This window comes from Fusarium mangiferae (assembly GCF_900044065.1).
Source record: "Fusarium mangiferae strain MRC7560 genome assembly, contig: FMAN_scaffold016, whole genome shotgun sequence".
Lineage (NCBI taxonomy): Eukaryota > Fungi > Ascomycota > Sordariomycetes > Hypocreales > Nectriaceae > Fusarium > Fusarium mangiferae.
Window position 1 is genome coordinate 1,060,317 of NW_024573936.1, and position 19,933 is coordinate 1,080,249.

The 19,933-nt window shown below is 50.2% G+C and overlaps 6 protein-coding genes and 1 non-coding gene across 7 annotated transcripts; 4 read left to right on the forward strand and 3 right to left on the reverse strand.

Annotated features, from left to right (window-relative positions):
* Positions 1-3,291: 3,291 nt before the first annotated feature.
* FMAN_10531 (putative SED1-abundant cell surface glycoprotein) lies at positions 3,292-3,924 on the forward strand (the record flags this gene model as incomplete). The annotated part of the gene is made up of 1 exon (XM_041824001.1): positions 3,292-3,924. The coding sequence occupies one exon, from the start codon at positions 3,292-3,294 to the stop codon at positions 3,922-3,924; it is 633 nt and encodes a 210-aa protein (XP_041689525.1).
* Positions 3,925-4,425: 501 nt separating this feature from the next.
* Positions 4,426-6,261, forward strand: FMAN_10530 (uncharacterized protein; the record flags this gene model as incomplete). The annotated part of the gene is made up of 1 exon (XM_041824002.1): positions 4,426-6,261. One exon carries the CDS (start codon positions 4,426-4,428, stop codon positions 6,259-6,261), a length of 1,836 nt encoding a protein of 611 aa, XP_041689526.1.
* A 696-nt stretch (positions 6,262-6,957) lies between these two features.
* On the forward strand, positions 6,958-7,647 carry FMAN_10529 (uncharacterized protein; the record flags this gene model as incomplete). Its single annotated transcript, XM_041824003.1, has 1 exon — positions 6,958-7,647. One exon carries the CDS (start codon positions 6,958-6,960, stop codon positions 7,645-7,647), a length of 690 nt encoding a protein of 229 aa, XP_041689527.1.
* A 1,146-nt stretch (positions 7,648-8,793) lies between these two features.
* rrna47 lies at positions 8,794-8,909 on the reverse strand. Its single transcript, XR_005994039.1, has one exon. It is a non-coding gene; the product is annotated as a ribosomal RNA (ribosomal RNA).
* Positions 8,910-10,079: 1,170 nt separating this feature from the next.
* FMAN_10528 (uncharacterized protein) lies at positions 10,080-10,677 on the reverse strand (the record flags this gene model as incomplete). The annotated part of the gene is made up of 4 exons (XM_041824004.1): positions 10,080-10,195; positions 10,254-10,296; positions 10,350-10,417; positions 10,518-10,677. 4 exons carry the CDS (start codon positions 10,675-10,677, stop codon positions 10,080-10,082), a joined length of 387 nt encoding a protein of 128 aa, XP_041689528.1.
* A 1,329-nt stretch (positions 10,678-12,006) lies between these two features.
* Positions 12,007-13,437, forward strand: FMAN_10527 (putative 26S proteasome regulatory particle chain RPT3; the record flags this gene model as incomplete). Its single annotated transcript, XM_041824005.1, has 4 exons — positions 12,007-12,161; positions 12,221-12,262; positions 12,316-12,414; positions 12,468-13,437. The coding sequence occupies 4 exons, from the start codon at positions 12,007-12,009 to the stop codon at positions 13,435-13,437; spliced, it is 1,266 nt and encodes a 421-aa protein (XP_041689529.1).
* A 1,448-nt stretch (positions 13,438-14,885) lies between these two features.
* Positions 14,886-16,298, reverse strand: FMAN_10526 (uncharacterized protein; the record flags this gene model as incomplete). Its single annotated transcript, XM_041824006.1, has 1 exon — positions 14,886-16,298. One exon carries the CDS (start codon positions 16,296-16,298, stop codon positions 14,886-14,888), a length of 1,413 nt encoding a protein of 470 aa, XP_041689530.1.
* Positions 16,299-19,933: the final 3,635 nt, after the last annotated feature.

Genomic DNA, 19,933 nt, shown 5'->3' on the forward strand with positions numbered 1-19,933 from the left:
TGGGTACAGAGGCTGACAAAACATTTTATGTTAACTTTGTGAAGTTAAATTCCTTTGAGGTTTAGGCAGAAGGTGCCTTGTGAAACTATGTTAAAGGCTTCCTGCAGTGTCAGTCAGTGTCGACCAGTGCCAGGTCCAAGATCTCAGGCGATTTCTGCCATAACACTCAAAGACAAACGGGATCTTGCTTTTGGAGCCTAGTGTCAGCTCAAACTCACGTAGATAATGGTGCATATACGCATGTCACCATGGCTCTATCTCCTAGTAACCATATCATTTCTGAAGCTGCGTAATTTTTAATGCTGCTATCAGGTTCAAACAATACCTTGTATGTATTGGTCTCTTCACTCTAAGTTAAACGTGATTGGGTCAAACGATCTAGCTACTAGGCACATAGTATGTCTATATTTTGAGTTTGATAGAGATCAGAGATCGAGGCAGTCCATGGTTGGAATAAGTTTGTATGGAGCCAAATGCGACATGACTACAACTGGGTGAGTGAACAGTTAATTGTAAGCCACGGGATAATTCTAGGCTACCTCGAGATAGAAATCGTTGTGAGTAATACTGTAAGAGACATGATGAGACTACCCTACAAGAGCCTGGCTAGGTGCTGCTACAAGGAATACAAAAGCATAAATACATCACATGACAAGACAGTTTTCATGCGATGGAAGAGCTGGAGCAATGTAGCTTTACGCTGGTCACGATGATCATTCCAATGGACTTCCAGGAGGGCAAGTAGCGTCTTCTAGCCGATTGAGCATGTTTTTAGACAAACCTCCTTCAAGAGCGGCTGCGGCTAGATAGCCGCATTCCTTTGCATTGAAACGGCTGGCAGCTCACGAAGCAGTTCAACGTGTATTAATGATTGATGAGAGAGACATATTAGGTACATTATGTTGGACAATGAAGTACCTAGGGTATGTCACTTGTGATTTGTGCAGTTGCATCCAATATTCATATTTCATCCAATATCAAGATGAGAAGAAGCAAGGAATCATCTCACAGTCTCGAACAGCCCGTGCAAAGTGCTCAGATTAGCAGGACACGGCCTAGACTAGACCAAACAATGGTTTCTACCTCTGGCGGCGCCACCCGCTTCGCTATTGACTGGACAACCCAATAGATCAGAAGTCGAGTGAGACAGGTGATTTGAGGCTGGAACAAGTGGCAAACCAGACGCCAGACAATAGGAGTCCAGGACCTGCTCACCCGTTGTTTCAGCCAAATACTAGTGCCTATTGGACAGGTCTCAGCCACTTCTGTGAAATGTCGCTATGAAACCCGCCATGAAACGTTGGATCTTTGGGAAGACGGTATTGTTGCTCTAACAGAGACTCAGGGAGGCTGACGAGCCAAGATGAGGGTGGCTTGATGGTAATTTCGCGTATGGGGGATATTTTTGGGGACTTTGGCACGAGTCAAGCGATGCTGACTTTTTGGCTGACGTCTTCGATGGGGTACGGATAAACTGGAGCTGATTGCAAGCGAGCGAGGGGATTTACAACCAGGATGATCTGATCCTTTTTCCCTCCTTCATATTGTTTGTGATAAGGAATGTAGGGGTGCAAATCTTATGGCAGCCTTGCAGAGACTGCAGAGACTGAGGGCGAGAGTCTCGGGTCAGCTTTAATTAGATCGGATGTGTTTAGATGTCCTCGGCTTCCGCGACAAGCCACAGCGCGATCTCTTTTAATTAAAGCTGACGAGCTGTGCTTAGGAGATTAAGTGTCTTATGATGTCTAAGACAAGCTCACAATGCCATTGATCCAGAGACCAGACTATCGACGCAAGGGGGAACGGAACCGCCGCCCGTGGCCGTGGTCGTGCCGTACGAAAACTGTCAAGGAAGCATTGCGTGCAATTTCCTCTTACGAACGGCACAACCAACAACGGATGAACTGACTCTGGGGTCATGATTTGCTCTGGCAAAATGCAAAATGCAGCCCGCAGAATGCAAGGGGCAGGGGGTTCGACTTGTCACTAGACAGGGGGTATTCTATTTTGGTGTCTTAATTGGTTGAAGCTTAAAAAACTTGATGAGATAAGACATTTTCCGCTCTGGAGACTAAAAACCAAGGAACAGCGAAAAGGGACAAGAGGGACAAATCAACGCACGCTAAAAGATGACGACCTTTTGTGATTGGGGCACCTGGGTCAGAGTGTGATAGAGGCTGCAGGACGCCGCATTAGCCTGATGCTGACTGCAGGGGCCGTTGTTTGGTGATTGGAGATGAAAAACGTGAGAGAGAAAAACCGGCTTTTTTTTTCGTTGGAGGAGGAGGGGGAAAAAAAGAGGAGATTTGAGTGGCTAAAAGGTGAGTAAACAAAGTTCCCCGGACTACGGAGCTAGGTGCTATGTGGGTACTAGCGCAGGTACCCAGCTCACACCCAAGACTGCTAACCACTCCGGCTAACTCGGCCCCTCTAAATCGGATCATCCACTGAACAGACAACAATTGATAGCTGAGGTGTGCTGTGCTGTGCTGTTGCAACTGCCACCGTTGCAACCGATGAGTAGGTATGTATAGAGTTTGCCCTACCGATGGATACATAGAGTCGCTGCAACTGCGACAACTGGCCATCATCATATCACAACAAAGAGACCCTGCATTGCAACAGCACGCACACACTCACAACTCACAACTCACAGCCAGGCCAATCACTTCTACCTACCCCGGACATTTCCTTATCATGAGGTTTCTCACGAGATCCGAATCTGTCATAAAATCCCTCCCCTGGCCTCGTATTCCAAGACAAGGGCCCCTGTACCCTGCAACCTCCTCAGCCCAACGAGTCTGGCTAGTGCAAGGTACAGTATGAGTAAGAAGTGAGATTGCTTCAATGATATCATGATTGGACGAGCTACGCTTTGGAGCGGTAAAAAGAGGGTAGAGAGAGGTAAAAAATTGCCTCGTCTAGCGTGAGGCCGTGAGTGTGGGCCCATGATCCATCTCGATGTGTGTACAAGGTTAAATGGACTTTCAGAATGTGGTTAGGCTAGACTAGACTAGACTAAACTAGACGCCTTTTGAGTTTGTGTGTGCCTCTGGGACCTGGGTTTCCGTATCTATCAGCCCAGTTCAGCTCAGCTTTGTCTTGGTGTTGAACTCAAAGATAAATACCCTCACTCTCTTCCCACCTTTTCCCTCGCTTTCTTTCTCTCAACAACTACACTCGCTTCAGTCGTTACACTCTCGCTCAAAGCTCAAGCTCAATCTTGCTTTTCTGCACTTCACTCGTTTTAATAAGTCAGAACTTAATCAAAACCTCGCCAAATCCTTCAAAATGGTTGCTATCAAGGTTGCTGCTGCTGGCCTCCTCATCGGAGCTGCCACCGCTTCTCCCTACTACGCCCCTCCCTCCAACGGCACTCACTACACCACCGAGGTTGTCACCGCCATCACAACCTACTGCCCTGGTGCTACCACTCTCACCTACGGTGACAAGACCTACACCGTCACCTCTGAGACTACCTTGACCATCACCGACTGCCCCTGCACAGTCAGCTACCCCGTCAAGCCCACCAAGCCCGTTGTCCCTCACCCCGTCTACACCACTGAGGTCATCACCGCCGTGACTACCTACTGCCCTGAGCCCACCACTCTGACCTACGGCAACAAGACCGTCACTGTCACCGCTCCCGGCACCGTCACTGTCACCGACTGCCACTTCACCACCACCCACCCTGCTTCCGAGCACCCTTACCCTCAGCCCACTCCCGGCAAGCCCGGTAAGCCCGGCTACACTGCTCCCGTTGTCCCCGGCAAGCCTACCACCGCTGCCCCCGTCCCCGTCCCTACTGGTACCGCTACCTACCCCGTCCCCGAGGGCACCAACCCTGCCGTTGTCACCGCTGCTGCCGGTCGCATTGCCCCCGCCGGCGTCCTCGCCGTCCTCGGTGCTATTGCTCTCTTCTAAGCAACTCAGAACCTCTGCTCTACATGTCATGGATATATCTCGTGATGAGTTTGGACGACAAGGGAAAAGCATTGGTCTTTAATGATTAATTTCACACATGATGAACTAAGGATGGAAGCGTTGGGTATATAATTCATTTCTACAACTTGCACATAGATCTCTTGTTAGAGGTGCATAGACCTTAATACTATACAGTTCATCTGAGCTACACTCTTGTCTTCTATTGTATCGTGATGACCTCTTCTGTATAATACTCGATCCAAATAAGCAATGTCCCGGCCTGGACCAAACCTGACCAATGGCCGCTGAGTTTGTCTCTACTGCTGTTCACTTACTCCTCAGCCATGTCTCGGCACAGCTCACTCAAGCAACGACGATTGATCAACGATCACACGACACAGGCTGCTCCTACCTGTCCGTCAACGCCATTGCACCGTCCTATAGACTCCCAAGCAGCTCAAGTTTCCCAACAACTAACGTACTGCTCTCTCGATTGTTTCAATGCGTCTATTAAATGTCTCAACTCTTCAGCTGAAAGAATTCATCGGACATGTCCCTCCCTACGCAATTCTCAGTCACACCTGGACCGAAGAAGAGGTTCTATACAGTGATATTGGCACCCTTACTGCTCAGTCAAGAAAAGGCTACCCGAAACTCGTTGGTTGTTGTAGTAAGGCAGCTCAGGATGGCTTCGACTGGGTGTGGATTGACACTTGCTGCATCGACAAGTCCAGCAGCGCAGAGCTTTCCGAGGCGATCAATTCCATGTATAAGTGGTACCAAAAGGCGACCTCCTGTTATGCTTATTTACAAGATGTCACCACAGAAGCTTGTACCATGGCGGACGTCTTTCATATCACAGAGTTCGGCAGAAGCAGGTGGTTCACCAGAGGTTGGACACTTCAGGAACTGATCGCGCCCCAAATCGTCGAGCTCTGTTCCAAAGAGTGGACCGTAATCGGTACAAAAAAGAGTCTCGCTTCAAGTATAGAAAGCGTAACTGGCATCCCAATCACCGTGTTACGTGGTTCTCATCCTTCGACATACAATGTCGCCGAGCGAATGTCGTGGGCATCGGCTCGAACTACAACCAGAGAGGAAGACCTGGCCTACTGTTTACTAGGTCTATTCGACGTCAACATGCCACTCCTCTATGGCGAAGGAGCCAAGTCGTTCATCCGACTTCAGGAGCAGATTCTCCGACAAGAAGAGGACTATAGCATGTTTGCATGGACTCTCCAGCAAGATAACCCAATTGCCGATTCCGAAACCTCTTCTACCGGGTTTCTAGCCTGGTCGCCCTCGCAATTCTCCAAGAATGCTATACATGCTCAAGCTCCAAAGCACACGCCGGACCAGAAGATGGTCGATCATGGTCATGCCTTTCCTCCTCCTTCTGAACCCGAACTTGACGTGGAGAAGCAGAGCATCGAATATCGAGTCCTGCACGACAAGGACTACGGCCGCATGTTTCGCGGCCAACGTAGCATCGTTGCAATGCAGTCGGTCCTCTCGAATCCTCTCGAGTTCACAAGTCGCGGTCTACGTATCAATCTGCATGTTCTATTCCCTACAGATCTTGACCTGGCCCGCATTGCATGGCTATCGTACGAGACAGAGGACAGTCTTGTATGCGTCCTGATAGAACGTGACTATGAGTCGGCGCGACGACGGGTCTATTGCAGAGTTAAATCGTCTTCTCTTATCGGTGTGCCCAAGACACTGCTCCCGTACTTTAGGCCTATGGAGCTCTTCATTCGGCCCAGTGGCTATTTCACAGGCTCGAATAACTTTGGCATGGTTCCACCGTCTTCAATGTTTTCGTCAAAGCAATTGCGGATCTTGACACAAGTCTCGTCGACAACTACGCGCTCCCTTGATATTGTCTTGACATATCCAAGTGACGACTGGATGAAACGACAGACTCCGATGCATGAGTCCCCATTCAAGGCCCTCTGGGTTGTCTGTTCACATGGCGCTCAATCTTCACTATTTCGTATCGACATCATGATATCAACCGAAGATGCTTCATTTACTATCCGAGAGCTTTCGCAGTCTAGCAGCGACATCGACGAGTCGCGTAACAACGCTCTCTTCCGTGCTTGTGTCCAGTACAAGAAATCTTTTGTTGCACATACAGACCGTGCTGTCAAACGATCTGCTAGAGTTTCAGAGACTGTGTTCTCAGCTGTTCTCCGGAAAATGCCAACTTCCCATGAGGACCTTGTGACTTGTGAACTTCGTGTCGATGCTTGGGATGTGGGTGGCTGCCCCAGTTGGGTTCAATTGAGTTTGTTGCAAGAACATAAAGAAGTTGACGAAGTGAAGACTCCGTGATATACTATGGCGATTCAAAGGCGGATTGGTGAGGCCAGGGGGTTATCATAGGTTAGGCTTTGAACTTGGAGAACCACACGCCTATACTTCTGCTCAAACAATAAACACGGCGTTTATGTGCATTAGCAGAAACACTTCCCGACACCATTGGCGTACGGATCGTGGCAGCAAAGCTCGAAGGGGTTCATCTACAACTTAAGCCCATCACAAGCTCCGTTAAAAGCCTATTACTACATTAAACTTGCATGCCGTGTCTCGTCATAGGTCTTGTGACTCGAATCGCAGCTATCAGGTAGTATTTGGAACTATTGTGGATCTTGAAGCTGAGGGCTGTGAAGAGGAGGACATAGGGATATTCTTGTCAATGGATCCTTGGCAAGAATATTTATTCCCTCCCATGCCATTCTCAATTAACAAACCAACGACCCAAGTACTAAAGTTTTGCCTCATCATCTACTGTCCAGCAAAAAGAAGAAGAAAAAGAGAAGAAAAATTATAGGCCGCTTGGAACTTCGACAGGATCAGGAAAAGGCCATACGCGGTGATGGAGTGCCGAGGCTCCTTGAAGACCGTGATAGTCGCGCAGCTCTTATCCGGGGCATTCGCCTGCACTACCATTTGGCCATGAGTGAACCCATCAAACGCCTCAGCTCCTCAATGCCTCAGGTCGCTCGGGCCCGCAACGCTCGCCGCATCATGAGCAACGACATACCGGAACGAATGGCGGCGGAGGAGCAGCCATACTGTATATGGCATCCCGACATGGCCACCGAGGACACCTACCGCTCATTGGCCTCTAAATTCCCCGACATGCGCTATCAAGTCGGCCGTGCCTGTGCTGCAGCTGGTTACCACGCCCTTTGTCATGAGCTTGATATCCTGCCTGAAGTGTCCATCGCTGAAGAGGCGCGAGAAAGCGAGACAGATGGCGGGAAACTCATCTATGACGAGATCATGAGTTTCAAGTATCGCTATTCCATCATGGACGATTGCAAACGCACCATCAAACTGATCGACTATGAACGCCCGGCGTATCTAAAGGGCAACACCGAAGTGCGATGGCGCTTGACAGCTCGACAAGGTGTTACACGCCGGTTCAACGACGACCTCCTTCCATGCATCGAAGAGGACATGCATCTAGACCTCGAGGATCAGCAAGTAGATGAAAGGCATGGAACGCTGACCGATGACGAGGCGAATCTGCTCCATAGTCCTCTGCCTCGGGATCTGCCGACGGTAAAGAAGACTTTGCTGACACAGATGGCCGCCCACGACGGCAACATCGAACGCTATGCCCGGCTCGCCAACTCTGGAAGAACTTTGACTCAACTAGATCAAGACTGTGTCATCCGTGGTGTCTTGCATCACACTATGTATGCTCGTTAGTGGGCTGACCAGATCAAGAACGACACCATCTATGCAAGGTCTTCCCCATACGCGTGGGATATTCAGCGAGCCATAATGGCACGCCGGATCATGCTCAACGACGTCTCCACGTTTGAAGACGGCTGGCCACGAGTCCCGATGCCCTACATCTTCTGGTGACCCCTGCAGTCGCAGTCAGATATGCTTAGCCTTCTTGCCATGAAGGTGCCTGAGATGAAGAGGCAATGCGCGGCGGAAGCAATCGTCTGCGATTACGAGAATGTCTATAAGAGCCTTGATCCGGAGCCGAGCTGGCATCTATGGAAGGTCGCCAGTGAGTTCGCTGCCAACTCGTTTTACCGCGAGGACCAGGAGAGGCGAGGGAGGCAGAAGGATATTGATGTGGAGGATGACGCTTTTATGGAATCATACTCCAGTGAATTAATGCAGACGAGGGAGATTACGGTACTTGAAGAAGGCGGCGAAAAGATTAACGACAGTGTCGAGAAACACAAGTTACGAACTAACATACATGGCTCCGTGGAAGTACTTAGTACGAGCGCCGGCCAGCTCAGGATCTGGGAAGGCATTGGAAAGGTATCGCCGGCATCTTGACGCCTCGACAATTAAAGCAAGCAAGCATCCAAAAGTTGAGATTTGGCCGATTACATTCGAGTATGTATTACAATGAGCCTGTCTTGAGTGCGTCTCACTAGATGCCCAGGAACGCTACGACCGTTCATCTTCGGCGCCCCAGTGGGTGGCTAGGGGAGGAAAGAAAGCACAAGACCTTGATCCTAATGACAAAAACAATTTGGTACTTTAGTATAAATCTAGTCCTAATTTTAGGATACCTTTTCCTAAGTTTATTTTGACATCGCTTATCAAGGCCTGATGTTTTCTTGCTCCCTGGCGGGTGGATCACGAAAACGGTACCGGAGCCCCACCGTCGGCGCCGATTCCGTAAAACGGTTCGGACCGGAATCAGAATCGGGCACATAAACAGTTCAAGAAGCAAGACTACCTATTTGACAACGCCTTATAGTCAATTTTTATAAGCCCGTATTACTCTGCAGCAGTTACGAGCTCTATACCATCACATCTACCTCTCTATCCCTCTTGAAAAGACTGGAATCAGTCCCAGACAAGCATCAAAAACACCAAAAAGACATACAACACCGGGGATTCGCTGGTCGTCACCGACCCAACTACTAATCCAGCGCTTCGCAGCTTGACTATGGGAGAGCAGACGGGATCCCGTATTTTCTACGAGCTATGGTCGTATGTGCTTGACAAACTCTCAAACTGTGCTCATCATGATACCCAGATGTGTTCTCAGGCATCATTGTCGAGATCTCACCGACTGTGGTGTAAAAGGTGGACCCTATAGAACGAGGCCACCCGGTATTGCAGGCCTCAATATCAATTGAGACATAAAATCGCTGCCCAAGATGCGAGAGTGCTGTGATGATAATGTTTGCACCATGGCGTTCTTGGCGATGGATGTTGGTTGAGTCAGATGCTGGGTACTGGCCGGTATGGAAACAAAGTCAATCGTTGTCGGGAATCGGTAATAGACTCGTGGCCGTGCCCTCAACCCGTTTTTACAAAGATCCATAGCGTACTCCGTAATGCAGTCCAGCATAATCCGTGCGACAATAAGGCTTGATCTCTGTCAACCTGACGTCGACCACCAATAGTCTACCCAAGACGGAACTTGCTTCTTGGGCCGGGCTTGAATGACATCAAGGTTCCCCGACCAGCCCCGTACAGTTAGCCCCGGTCCGGGCGGGTTCTCGGTAGGGCGCCGGCTCATATCGGCCGTCGGTGATTGGCGCCAGCGGGGAAGCGACCAACATCGCAGGTGTCATTTGAGCGATGATCAAGTTAAGTCATGTGAATTGAGGAGAGTTACAAACAAACAAAGAAACACCGCCGTCCTACCTCAACGCCACCATCCCCTCAAGAACAAAACAGTCCAGCCGTAGAATTAGTGAGGAAAATGAACGAAACAGTTTGGTCTCAGGTCCCCAAGAAGTGAAAATAACCTCTTCCTTTTGGCCTGCGAATCCAGGCGTTCCCTCCAATCCAATTCCCAAGATCGATACCGAATGTGCCGGACGCTGAGGTGATGGATGCTTTGCCATGTCTTGTCTACTCCGCCAAAGCCAAAACCTAAAAGTGAGGCTGTCAAGTCGATTGACCAGGGACCCTGTCCCGAAATCATACTCCACCAAACAATGCCCATGCGTCGACAGGCCTAAAACAAGTGTCATGTCTTGCCTGACTGGAAGGAAAGGCAAGGGAAGGGAAGTAAAGAAAAAGCCGCGGGAATCGTAACGCCGTAAAAACAATAACTGGATAATAGCAGGCCTGTCGTTGAATCGGGAATCTCGTGAGAAGGAAATGTCTATCGTGGCCTGGTCTGTGTATACGACATAATGTCAGGCGGTTTAGTGAGGTAGCAGGTTCTTGGACTCGTCATCGGTCAAAATGATCTCGTGGACCGGGTCCCGGCGGTTTTCGAGGGGAACATAGTCGCAATCGATATAAGACGGGAGAAAGATTTCTATCAGTTGTTAGTCGTGACTCGTGGAGAGGCTGTTCATGATCCAAGTAAAACATACCGGGATTCCAGGCGAAACCCTGGCTGGAGGAAAGGTAGGAGATCTATGGAAAGTCAGTTCACCTGAAACCAAGTACAATATTGTCGAGACACTTACCAGTCGGGGAGTGCCTTCTGGATCGCCGACGTTAATGACGGTGCATTCTTGCTTGGAGAGTGAAGAGCCTACAGAGACAAGTCAGTAAACGGCTGTCGGTGCATGATAAGACGATAGTATCATTGTCGCTGCCATCGTCTGAGGCGGGGATGATCCAGCTTCACTTACTCAGGAGGCTCGGACGGCGGTTGTGCAGGGCCTTGTCCTTTCCGGCTGACGGAGGAGAAGACGAAGGAGTGCCAAACGGGCTGTTTGTAGAGGAGCCGGTGCCCTTATGGAATGGGCGGGTAGCCGAGGGGCCAGCGGGAATGGCGATAGAGGACGACATTGTATGTGCGATGTTGAGGTTGCTTAGAGTATCAAGACAGAGACAAACAAGCAACCCAAGATGAAACGAGGAGTATTTCGTGTGTGTTTGTGTGTGACGAGCGGTTGGCCGAGTCGAAAACGGCAGCGGAGGGAGGGAAGATGGCGGCGTTTGGGGAGGAGATGGCAGCAGTATCAGTAGAATGACGCAACAAAGACACGCCGAGCAGTAAGTGATAGATTAAGGTGATAAAGTGACGTGAGGTTGGCTTGGGCGAGAAAGGCGATGAAAAGAGAGCAAAAAAAGACCAAAGAGGTCGAGTTGGTTGGAGGTTGAACAAGTGAGAGGGTAGAAGGTGGTTTCAAAGAGGTAGAGTGAGTGAGTGAGTGAGGTGACTTGTCGATTACTGGTACCTTACCTTGCTCCTCGGCCGCCGACCAGTGAATCACCGCCGCATCATCCCGTGAACAGGCGAGTGATCCGACGCTGATAAGCCACAATCCAACCGGGTACTTGAGCTTACACGAGATGGTCCGTCAAGATACATGTACTGTATAAACAAGCGAGAAGCTCCTCACTAACAATTACCAATAATAACACTCTATACTGTAAATACTGTATGAACGATTTCACGGTTCACCTAACTAACATCCTCTCACCGAACATCGCGGGGCAGGCTTATCGACAGGGTCATGAGTCTATTCTCACCGCAAAACCCGCCATCTTTCAACATTAGACTGAATCAGTTCAACGCCACTAATAGGACATTCGACATCCCCCCAACTTGTACAGCCTCAGGAGGGTCAAGTGCCAAAAGCACAGAGGCCCTCGATCCGCTGTAGCTCTCATGTACCAGGCTAGAAACGTCCCCCTTCAGGGTCCCTACGTCTTTGGTCTTGTGTGGAGGCAGATCCCCCGATAATCGGCCAATCTGATTCACTGAAGCTCGCACTGGGGTTGTTGGAGCCTTGGAGCCTTGCAGCTGCTGCACGCTTACAACCCCACTTCGCCCTGCCTGGAAGAGACGATCATGAGCCAATCAGAGCCATCGAGCCTGGACCCCAACTGCTCTCGCTCTTTGACGTAGAATGATCACGTGAATTGAGCTCCCATCCAGATGACTAAGATTTCCAGCCACGCTAGCTCACCTTAGCTTCCAGTGTCGTCGTCGTCGTTACTGGCGCCTGGTATCATCTCGAAGCAGCTCCATCACTCCCTCAACGACCGAAACAACAACGAAGCGCCGTATCTCCCGACGACAATCGCTTTCCAGCACCCACGCGTATTTCTACTTGCACCGCATTCTCACGATCATTTCACCTATCTTACTCACCCAGCAGAAGCGCAAAAATGGGTGACGTCGCTGTCGAAAACCCAGCAAACCAAGTGGCACCTCACAAGAGGGCCGCCCACTCAGCCATTCCCACCATTGATAACTTCGAGGGTGTGTCAACCGATGGAGGAGACGACTACGCCAACCTCAAGAAGCTCCAGCGGCAACTAGAGTACGATACTCCAGTCTCAGATATTGCAAAGTGGTGGGAAACTGATAGCTTTCGAATAGGTACATCCAGCTGCAAGAAGAGTATATCAAGGATGAGCAAAGGTAATTCATTAATCTCGTCTGGATTCAGGTCATGGCTTGCTAATTCTTCACAGGAGTTTGAAGCGTGAGCTTGTACGAGCTCAAGAAGAGATCAAGCGAATTCAGAGCGTGCCATTAGTTATAGGACAGTTTATGGAGGCCATTGACCAAAAGTATGTGCTCACCTGCAACCGACAATTCTACACGAGCTAACCAGCATCCCAAGTACTGGCATTGTGCAGTCTAGCACCGGATCCAACTATGTCGTCAGAATCCTCTCCACCCTCGACCGGGAGAAGCTCAAGGCTTCCTCCTCGGTCGCCCTCCATCGACACTCCAACGCCCTTGTCGATATTCTCCCTCCCGAGGCCGACTCCTCCATTGCTATGCTTGGCGCCGACGAGAAGCCCGATGTGACATATGCCGATGTCGGTGGTCTGGACATGCAGAAGCAGGAGATTCGCGAAGCAGTCGAGCTCCCCTTGACACACTTTGACCTCTACAAGCAAATCGGTATCGACCCCCCTCGAGGTGTTCTACTCTACGGCCCTCCCGGTACCGGAAAAACTATGCTGGTCAAAGCCGTTGCCAACTCAACCACCGCCAACTTCATCCGAGTTGTTGGTTCCGAATTCGTTCAGAAGTATCTTGGTGAGGGTCCCCGAATGGTCCGTGATGTTTTCCGCATGGCTCGCGAGAACTCTCCCGCCATTATCTTCATCGATGAAATCGACGCCATTGCCACCAAGCGATTCGACGCCCAGACCGGTGCCGATCGAGAAGTCCAGCGTATTCTTCTCGAACTTCTCAACCAGATGGACGGTTTCGATCAGACCGCTAACGTCAAGGTCATCATGGCCACCAACCGAGCCGATACTCTTGACCCTGCTCTTCTGCGACCTGGACGTCTCGACCGAAAGATCGAATTCCCCTCTCTGCGAGATCGCCGTGAACGACGTCTCATCTTCTCCACCATCGCCGGCAAGATGAGTCTGGCTCCTGAAGTTGACCTCGACTCCCTCATTGTCCGAAACGATCCTCTGTCTGGTGCTGTCATCGCTGCGATCATGCAGGAGGCTGGTCTCCGTGCTGTCCGTAAGAACCGTTACAACATCATTCAGAGTGATCTCGAGGACGCCTACTCAAGCCAGGTCAAGGGTACCGGCGAAGAGAACAAGTTCGATTTCTACAAATAGATTCACCTGGTGTCTATTTATCATGTCACGCACTCTTGTGTGTCATCCATCCTGTATTACATACGTCAACTATCAGGCCAAGGGGGATATGGAAGGAAAAGTCCATATGAAGGGAGGCGGATTACAGCGAAAGGTAGATTAGGATTAATCAACGTGCCGATTGACGGCGCAAGCGATATGAATTTGTCTCTACAGTCCAGGTCCACACCGGTGAAGTGATTGATTTACGCGATGTGTGCTTCGAGTTACATCTCAAAATTCTTACCATTCTTTCTGTAGGCATGTCAGACTGTCACATGTTTCTGAGCAAAATGCCGGGACACAGCATGATACTGCTGCAGCCAACAAAGTGAGGTGACATTGGTGATACTCTGCTTGCATGCATCAATGTGGCCTTTTGAGAGTCAGCAGCGATAAACCGTAAATGGTATGTGTAATCGATATTGGGGGTCCAAGTTCCCAACAATTCAAGTCCAAGGCGAATTATTCATCCTCAATGCCTGATAACTCCGAGTTCTCCATATTAGGGATTCGAACTTCAGACAACCACGCACGATAGCACACAGTAACGGGGTATGTTCAAGTTCAAAGTCATCGTAAGTTATCGTAGTTTTTTCCATTCATAATAATTCCCTGTCTATGTTCCGTACAAGTCTATCAATAAAACCGTGCCAACTCCTAGCTGTTCGTCTCGCTCTGACAAGTGATAACAGGTAAATAATTGCAAAATACAGTTGCTTCGCCACAGACTCCATTATTCCACCATCTTCTCGGTTTTGTTTCCCCCAACTCGCTATCCGTCTATTTTGGTTGGCCCGCTTCCTTGGAGTTCCCGTCCTGACGAGTTCTCTGCGCACAAAAGTAGATAACAAACACGCTACAAAAACCAAATGGGAATCAATTGCCCGTGCAAAATATGCCGAATGACAACGCCGTAAAGCCCTTCCGAAGGCGATACATGTAAGAATACAGTTACACGAGGCTCTTGGCAAGTCGGCCGCTGTGTATATCTCCCCGGTCTTGCGGAAAGGTGTAAGCAGCATTGCCAAGAATCCTCGAGCATTGTGAAAAGGAAACATACAAAAGACCAGTAGATCTGAAGTGACTGCAGCTGTCGATCGCGATCGTTGCTTCATTGAGGTATTAACCATTAGCCATTACCATTACCATTACTCTCGGATAAGTATGCTTGTGTGTAAATCATACATCGCTTATTGCTCCAAAAGGACAAAAGAGCACCGAGCCAACAAGTACGAATCGGATTTCGACCGATTCAGTATCACTGGGTTGGGCGTGGAGAGTGGCATTGGTAAGGCTGGGGTACATCTGCGGCGACCAAATCATCCCGGTGGGACAGGGCAGAAGAAGTCATCCTGATCCTGAGGGATTACCTTGGGTATGCCGAAGCAGAAAACGTATAAAGCATGCCAATAGGCATAAACAGCTCATTACGAGCTCAAGGTGACACCAACTTCAAAGAGAAGGTGAACGAAACGCCGGTGCAGCTCGATAAAGATATCAGGCTGTCCAACAATCTCCGCTAGACCACGGGCTTTTGGGGCTGAGGCACCAGGGCCACCACCCATCCGTCGGGTGAACCCGCTACCGCCCGTGAGAAAGCTACTTCCATTGCGATCAGGGCCTCCAGAGGATTCGACGGTTGGTGGTGGTGGTGCATAGCCACCCCCGTAGATGCTGCTACCAATAGGAGAGTTCTCGGCCGCTCGCTCGGCCTCGGCTTCAGCCAGTTGCTGGATCCATGTAGCGAGCTCGCGAAAAGCGGTCGAGACCACGGCAAACGTCTTCATGGCCAGTCGCTCTCGGTGAGTACTAAGCGCCAAGAAGGCATACACTCGCTTATGACCCCTTGCGTGTACATCAGGAATACGGAAGATATAAGCCGTTGTGTAACCGGCGAGGGCGTCGCCGAAAAAAATGGGGCCGCCTGTGACGGCCGAGCCGGCGCTTTGCGTAGTAACAAAGGCCGGAGAAGAGGTCGCAACGGGTGAAGTGGGGTTTGCCGTAGATGGAGCCCGGGGTAACGTCTCGAAGGATAGAGTGCGCAAGCAAGACGCTCGAATAAGAGAGAAAGAGTCGGGTAGGACCGGATCGTGTGTAGATGTATAGTCGACGTAGTGAACATGGAAGGGTGTCCGTTCTGCTGCGGTCGAATTGCCTGTACCACCACTCTTGCTTGATCGCGAGGTATTGCGCGAGCTGACCGAGGGTGTAATTCTTTGCCGAGCCCGAGGGTCCTCGTCCCGCTCTCCATCGGTATCACTCGAGGTCTGGGAGTTGGGAGGCGATGCCTGACCTCCTGCGCCGAAAACCCGTTCTGCTGGCGCACGGGTGCGCAATGTTGGTCCACGAGTATTGTTTGCGAAATGAAGACTATTTGATCCCGCTTGTTGTCGCGGCAAGGTCATTGCGCAGTTATCGCAAGGGCCTTGCTTCTTTGTCACAGTCTCATCATAGGTTCTTCGGAAACTCGAATCGCGCCGAGGATGAGGAGGGGCCGGTCGTGGGCTTTCAGGAGGAGTATCGATAGCAGTGGGTGTTGCGCCAGAATTGCTAGAGTTTCGCAATAGCGCTGCACGTTGCGCCTGAGCCTCTTGTTCGGAGGCTGGCATTGAAGCGCTCCGAGATAGGTCGAGGTTCTTTAATGCGTCGTTGAGAGCAGTCGACGATGCGTGCGCGCTGGATCGTGGTCTATTATCGGCAGGATCTTCACCATCTTCAAAGCAGACAGTACATGAGGCCGGTAGACCCTCAGTGACCATCAAAGGGGTCGGGCCATGGAGGTCGCAGTAGTGAGCAAGACATAGCTGGAAAGACGGCATTAGTGATTGATTCTTGCGCATTGCGAGCAGATGGCCGGTTGGCGCGAGAGCAACAGTGGATCAAAGGGGTAGGTAATGCACGAGCTGCTGGGAGAATTGATCATAGCAACAAAGGAAGGTTCTGGGGAAGTATATCATGTCAAAAAGCTCATGACGTTAGGGTACAGGGATAGATCATGTATGGATAAATAGGCCTCAGAGCAGGAGGGTTGCAAGGGGTAGTGATGGGAGACATGGTATTATAGGAACAAAGCAAGTGGTGATATATCTCGGTGTACGGAGACAGCTTGTTTTGGTCGCCTTGGCTCCTCTCCTACCGGCAACGGGCCGTTCTTGAGGTCATGGGGCTGAGGTAGGGAAGTGATGTGGCACCGGTGAGTTGGGATTCCAGTAGGAAGCATCATGATTGCCCCGGGACTACCAACGCTGAATCGAGGGCAGGGCAATCATACCTAGTCAAGCGGTGAAGCGGTGTGGATGTAAGTGCATGTCTGTGTGCGCCTGTGTATTGTTCGTGCCTACCTAGTCAGGGTGTGCAGGCAGACAAGACAAGACAAGTAAAGACTTGGGCTGGGTGCGTGCGTGCGTGGGATGTGGGATGCGATGCGATGGGGATAAAGAAAGGACAGGACAGACCAGGACAGGGTGTGCGTGTGCGTGTGAGAGGGTGAAAGTGAAAGTGCATGTCAGACAGCGGGCGGCTCGGGGGCCATTAGGAGGTACGGCAGACGGGCCGTCGATGGACTGGCAGCTAGGAAACGAGAGCGAGGGTGTGAAAAGGGAAGGGATGTGAGGATGAAGCCAAGGGGGATAAAAGCAAGGGAAGGTCGAAAGCGACGTCGAGAAGCAACGTCGATGAGAGCCAAGACATGGTTGCTGAGTATGGGTGGATGGACGAGAATAGGAATGGGATCATGATATATGATAGAAGTGTGTGTGTGAGAGATCTCTGGTAAAGAAAGGTACCAGAAATGCCTGGACCCAACAGGACGGGCGAGACTGCTCGACCTAGGGACGTGCAGAGAGCCAAAGGCTCAAGGAGGAAAGCTTTCATTCATGGCTGACAGGGATCTGCTGAGACAAGCTATCGACCATGTGAAGTGAATGCATGGCGTGTGATGCCTTCATTGACCAGGGCGTAGGTTGGACAGGAACGTGGAGGGCGGAGGAAGCAGCTCGGAGCGTGGAGGGTGCGACGTCGGACGTGGCAGGAATTGGCATGTGGTTGTACAAGAGAGCCAGGCCAAGTAAAGACAAGCAAAGCAAAGCAAAGCAAAGCAAAGCGAGACATGTCAAGTCGAGAGAGACAGGGAGGTTTGACCTTGGAGGAGGGAGTTTGTGTTGTACACTTACAATGTATGTCATGACGTATCGTCGTCTCGGAGTCGAATCGCGGCAGAGGAAAAAACCTAAGTATCGAAGTATTATCGACGATTGGACGATGCTGCGAGACAGGGATGGGGTCTCCCTTTTGGCAGCACGAGACTGCACAAGGGACGTCGGGGGAGAGCTGCGCTGTACTGAGTTGTAGGTTGATTTAAAGCTGGAGCTGGTTTTCGGGGCGTCGCGGTCGTAAATAAGTTTATAGAAGAGGAGAGATTCGATGGGTATCGAGGCGAGACCTGGAGGCGCGAGCAGGGGCCGGATCGACGAGGGCGTGCGTAGGTACAAGTAATTAGGCGTGGGTGTGGTAGTACGAATAGCTCGCGCAGTGCTTGCAGTTGCAGTTGCAGACGGAGTGCAGTAGGGCTACAGGACAGGACAGGACAGGACAGGCCGTAGTAGCTGTTGTTGAAGATTCGATTCGGTTCAATTGGATTTTCGGTGGACCCAACAGGCCAGGGACTGCCTTTGTTCGGATGAATCGAATTGAATTGGATGGAGGGATGCTTGCTTTCGGAGCTCTCTGCTTGATTCGATGTCCGATTCGACCAGGGTGTGCTGTGGTATGGTATGGTACAGTACGGTATGGATAAAAGGTGGCAGCACCAAGATGTGCAATTGCTCCGGGCAAGATTGTCGAACAAAGAAATCGATTCGTTAAATAAACGTATCAGGTTAACCGAGAAGGCAAGAATGGCCTTTGACTCGCTCGCAAAGTTACGCTGCGCGGGGAAATATGTCGACAAGGACAAGGAGCTGCAGCAACCCAGTTCAGGTTGACGAGGCGTAAGAGAGACAGCGAGAGAGAGGGAGGGGCAATTAATGTAGAGAGCTCCAGGTAAACGGACGGAATATCGGCGGCGGAAAGTCGCGGCTGCAACCCCAAAAGCCAGATCCAGAGGATGGGCAAACCCAAATGATCGTATCGACAAAGAAAGTAGAGGGAGAGATGATGGAAGAGGAGGATGGCAATTGGAGGGGATTCGACGGAAACGACGGGATCGGATGGACAAGGTTTAGTTTGAGTTTGTGAGTGAATGAAGCCGAGCTTAAGGATGACGATGCCTGTATTTAAGGGCAAAAGTAGAATGGAAAGACACCGAGAAAGTAGCTGGTGGTGATCTTCTAGTGCATCACCATCATCATTATCATTGTCATTCAGTCCGTAGAGTCGGATTGAGGTTTCTTTGCTTTGGTTTCGATAGTACAAGCAGATGTCAACTCTCGTGGCTAGGTGTGGGGGTGGGCGTTTTTTAAAGACATCCATGGCCCCTCACGAACCTGAGAAACCGTTTGACCAAAGGAAAAAGGGCCTAACTAAGATAATTCACATCAGTCAATGAATGGGATCCAATAGGATATGACATGGGGAAACTTGTCTCCATTGCTTCCATTCGGTGGGTACCGTACTACAGACAAGCTAGACAGGCTAGAAAGGACAAGGATCGTGTGTGGGTGATTGATATCCATGCCAATGCCGATTCATCCAATCCTACGGAGTACTTGGCTCTTTTTTCCCTTCTCTAGCTCGATAATTTTGCTGAGATGCATTACATATTCTCTCTCTTGTCTAGGGTATGGCATGGCTGGAATTGGCGGCAACCGGCACGTCAGTCAGTCAGTCAGTCAGTCAGTCAGTCAACTGAGGTACCTTACAATCAAAACACCCTGGTACTAAACGTGTGTGGGCGTGCGATGTGTCCTGTGCGAAGATGAATTGTTTGGGCGACATGATATATCAAGGGTTGGCTGTTAGAGGTGAGTTTCGTATCTAATATTAATCTGAGAGAAACAGTCAGTCACATGAATATTTCCAACAAGCAATTTGTGATTAACTTTACCCGTAAGAAACCACATTTCTCGGACACGCTAAAAACCATCTTCTTGTTCCTAAGCATCCGCATCCAATCCACATCCACACACCATGTTTTTTTTTAATCTTCATCTATGACGATGAATCCGCAATGGAACAGCGGGCAGGAGAATTCTCACCGCAAGATATTCAGGGATACAACGACCTCAAGTATCAAGCATCACGATGGCCATGGCCTTGAATATGAGCAAGGCCTCGTACCTGACTTGAGTTGCTTCACATCATGACATGACCCACCATCAAATGCTAAAAGGAACGACGGTAACAAGCAGGAATAACCAGTCGTAATAAGGGTCCTCCGGTTGGACAGCCGATCCGCCGATACCTTTCCTCCAGTGAGAGGCTATCCCAATACCTTATTAACCTTTTCAAGGATCGGATCTTTACGACAACGATAACT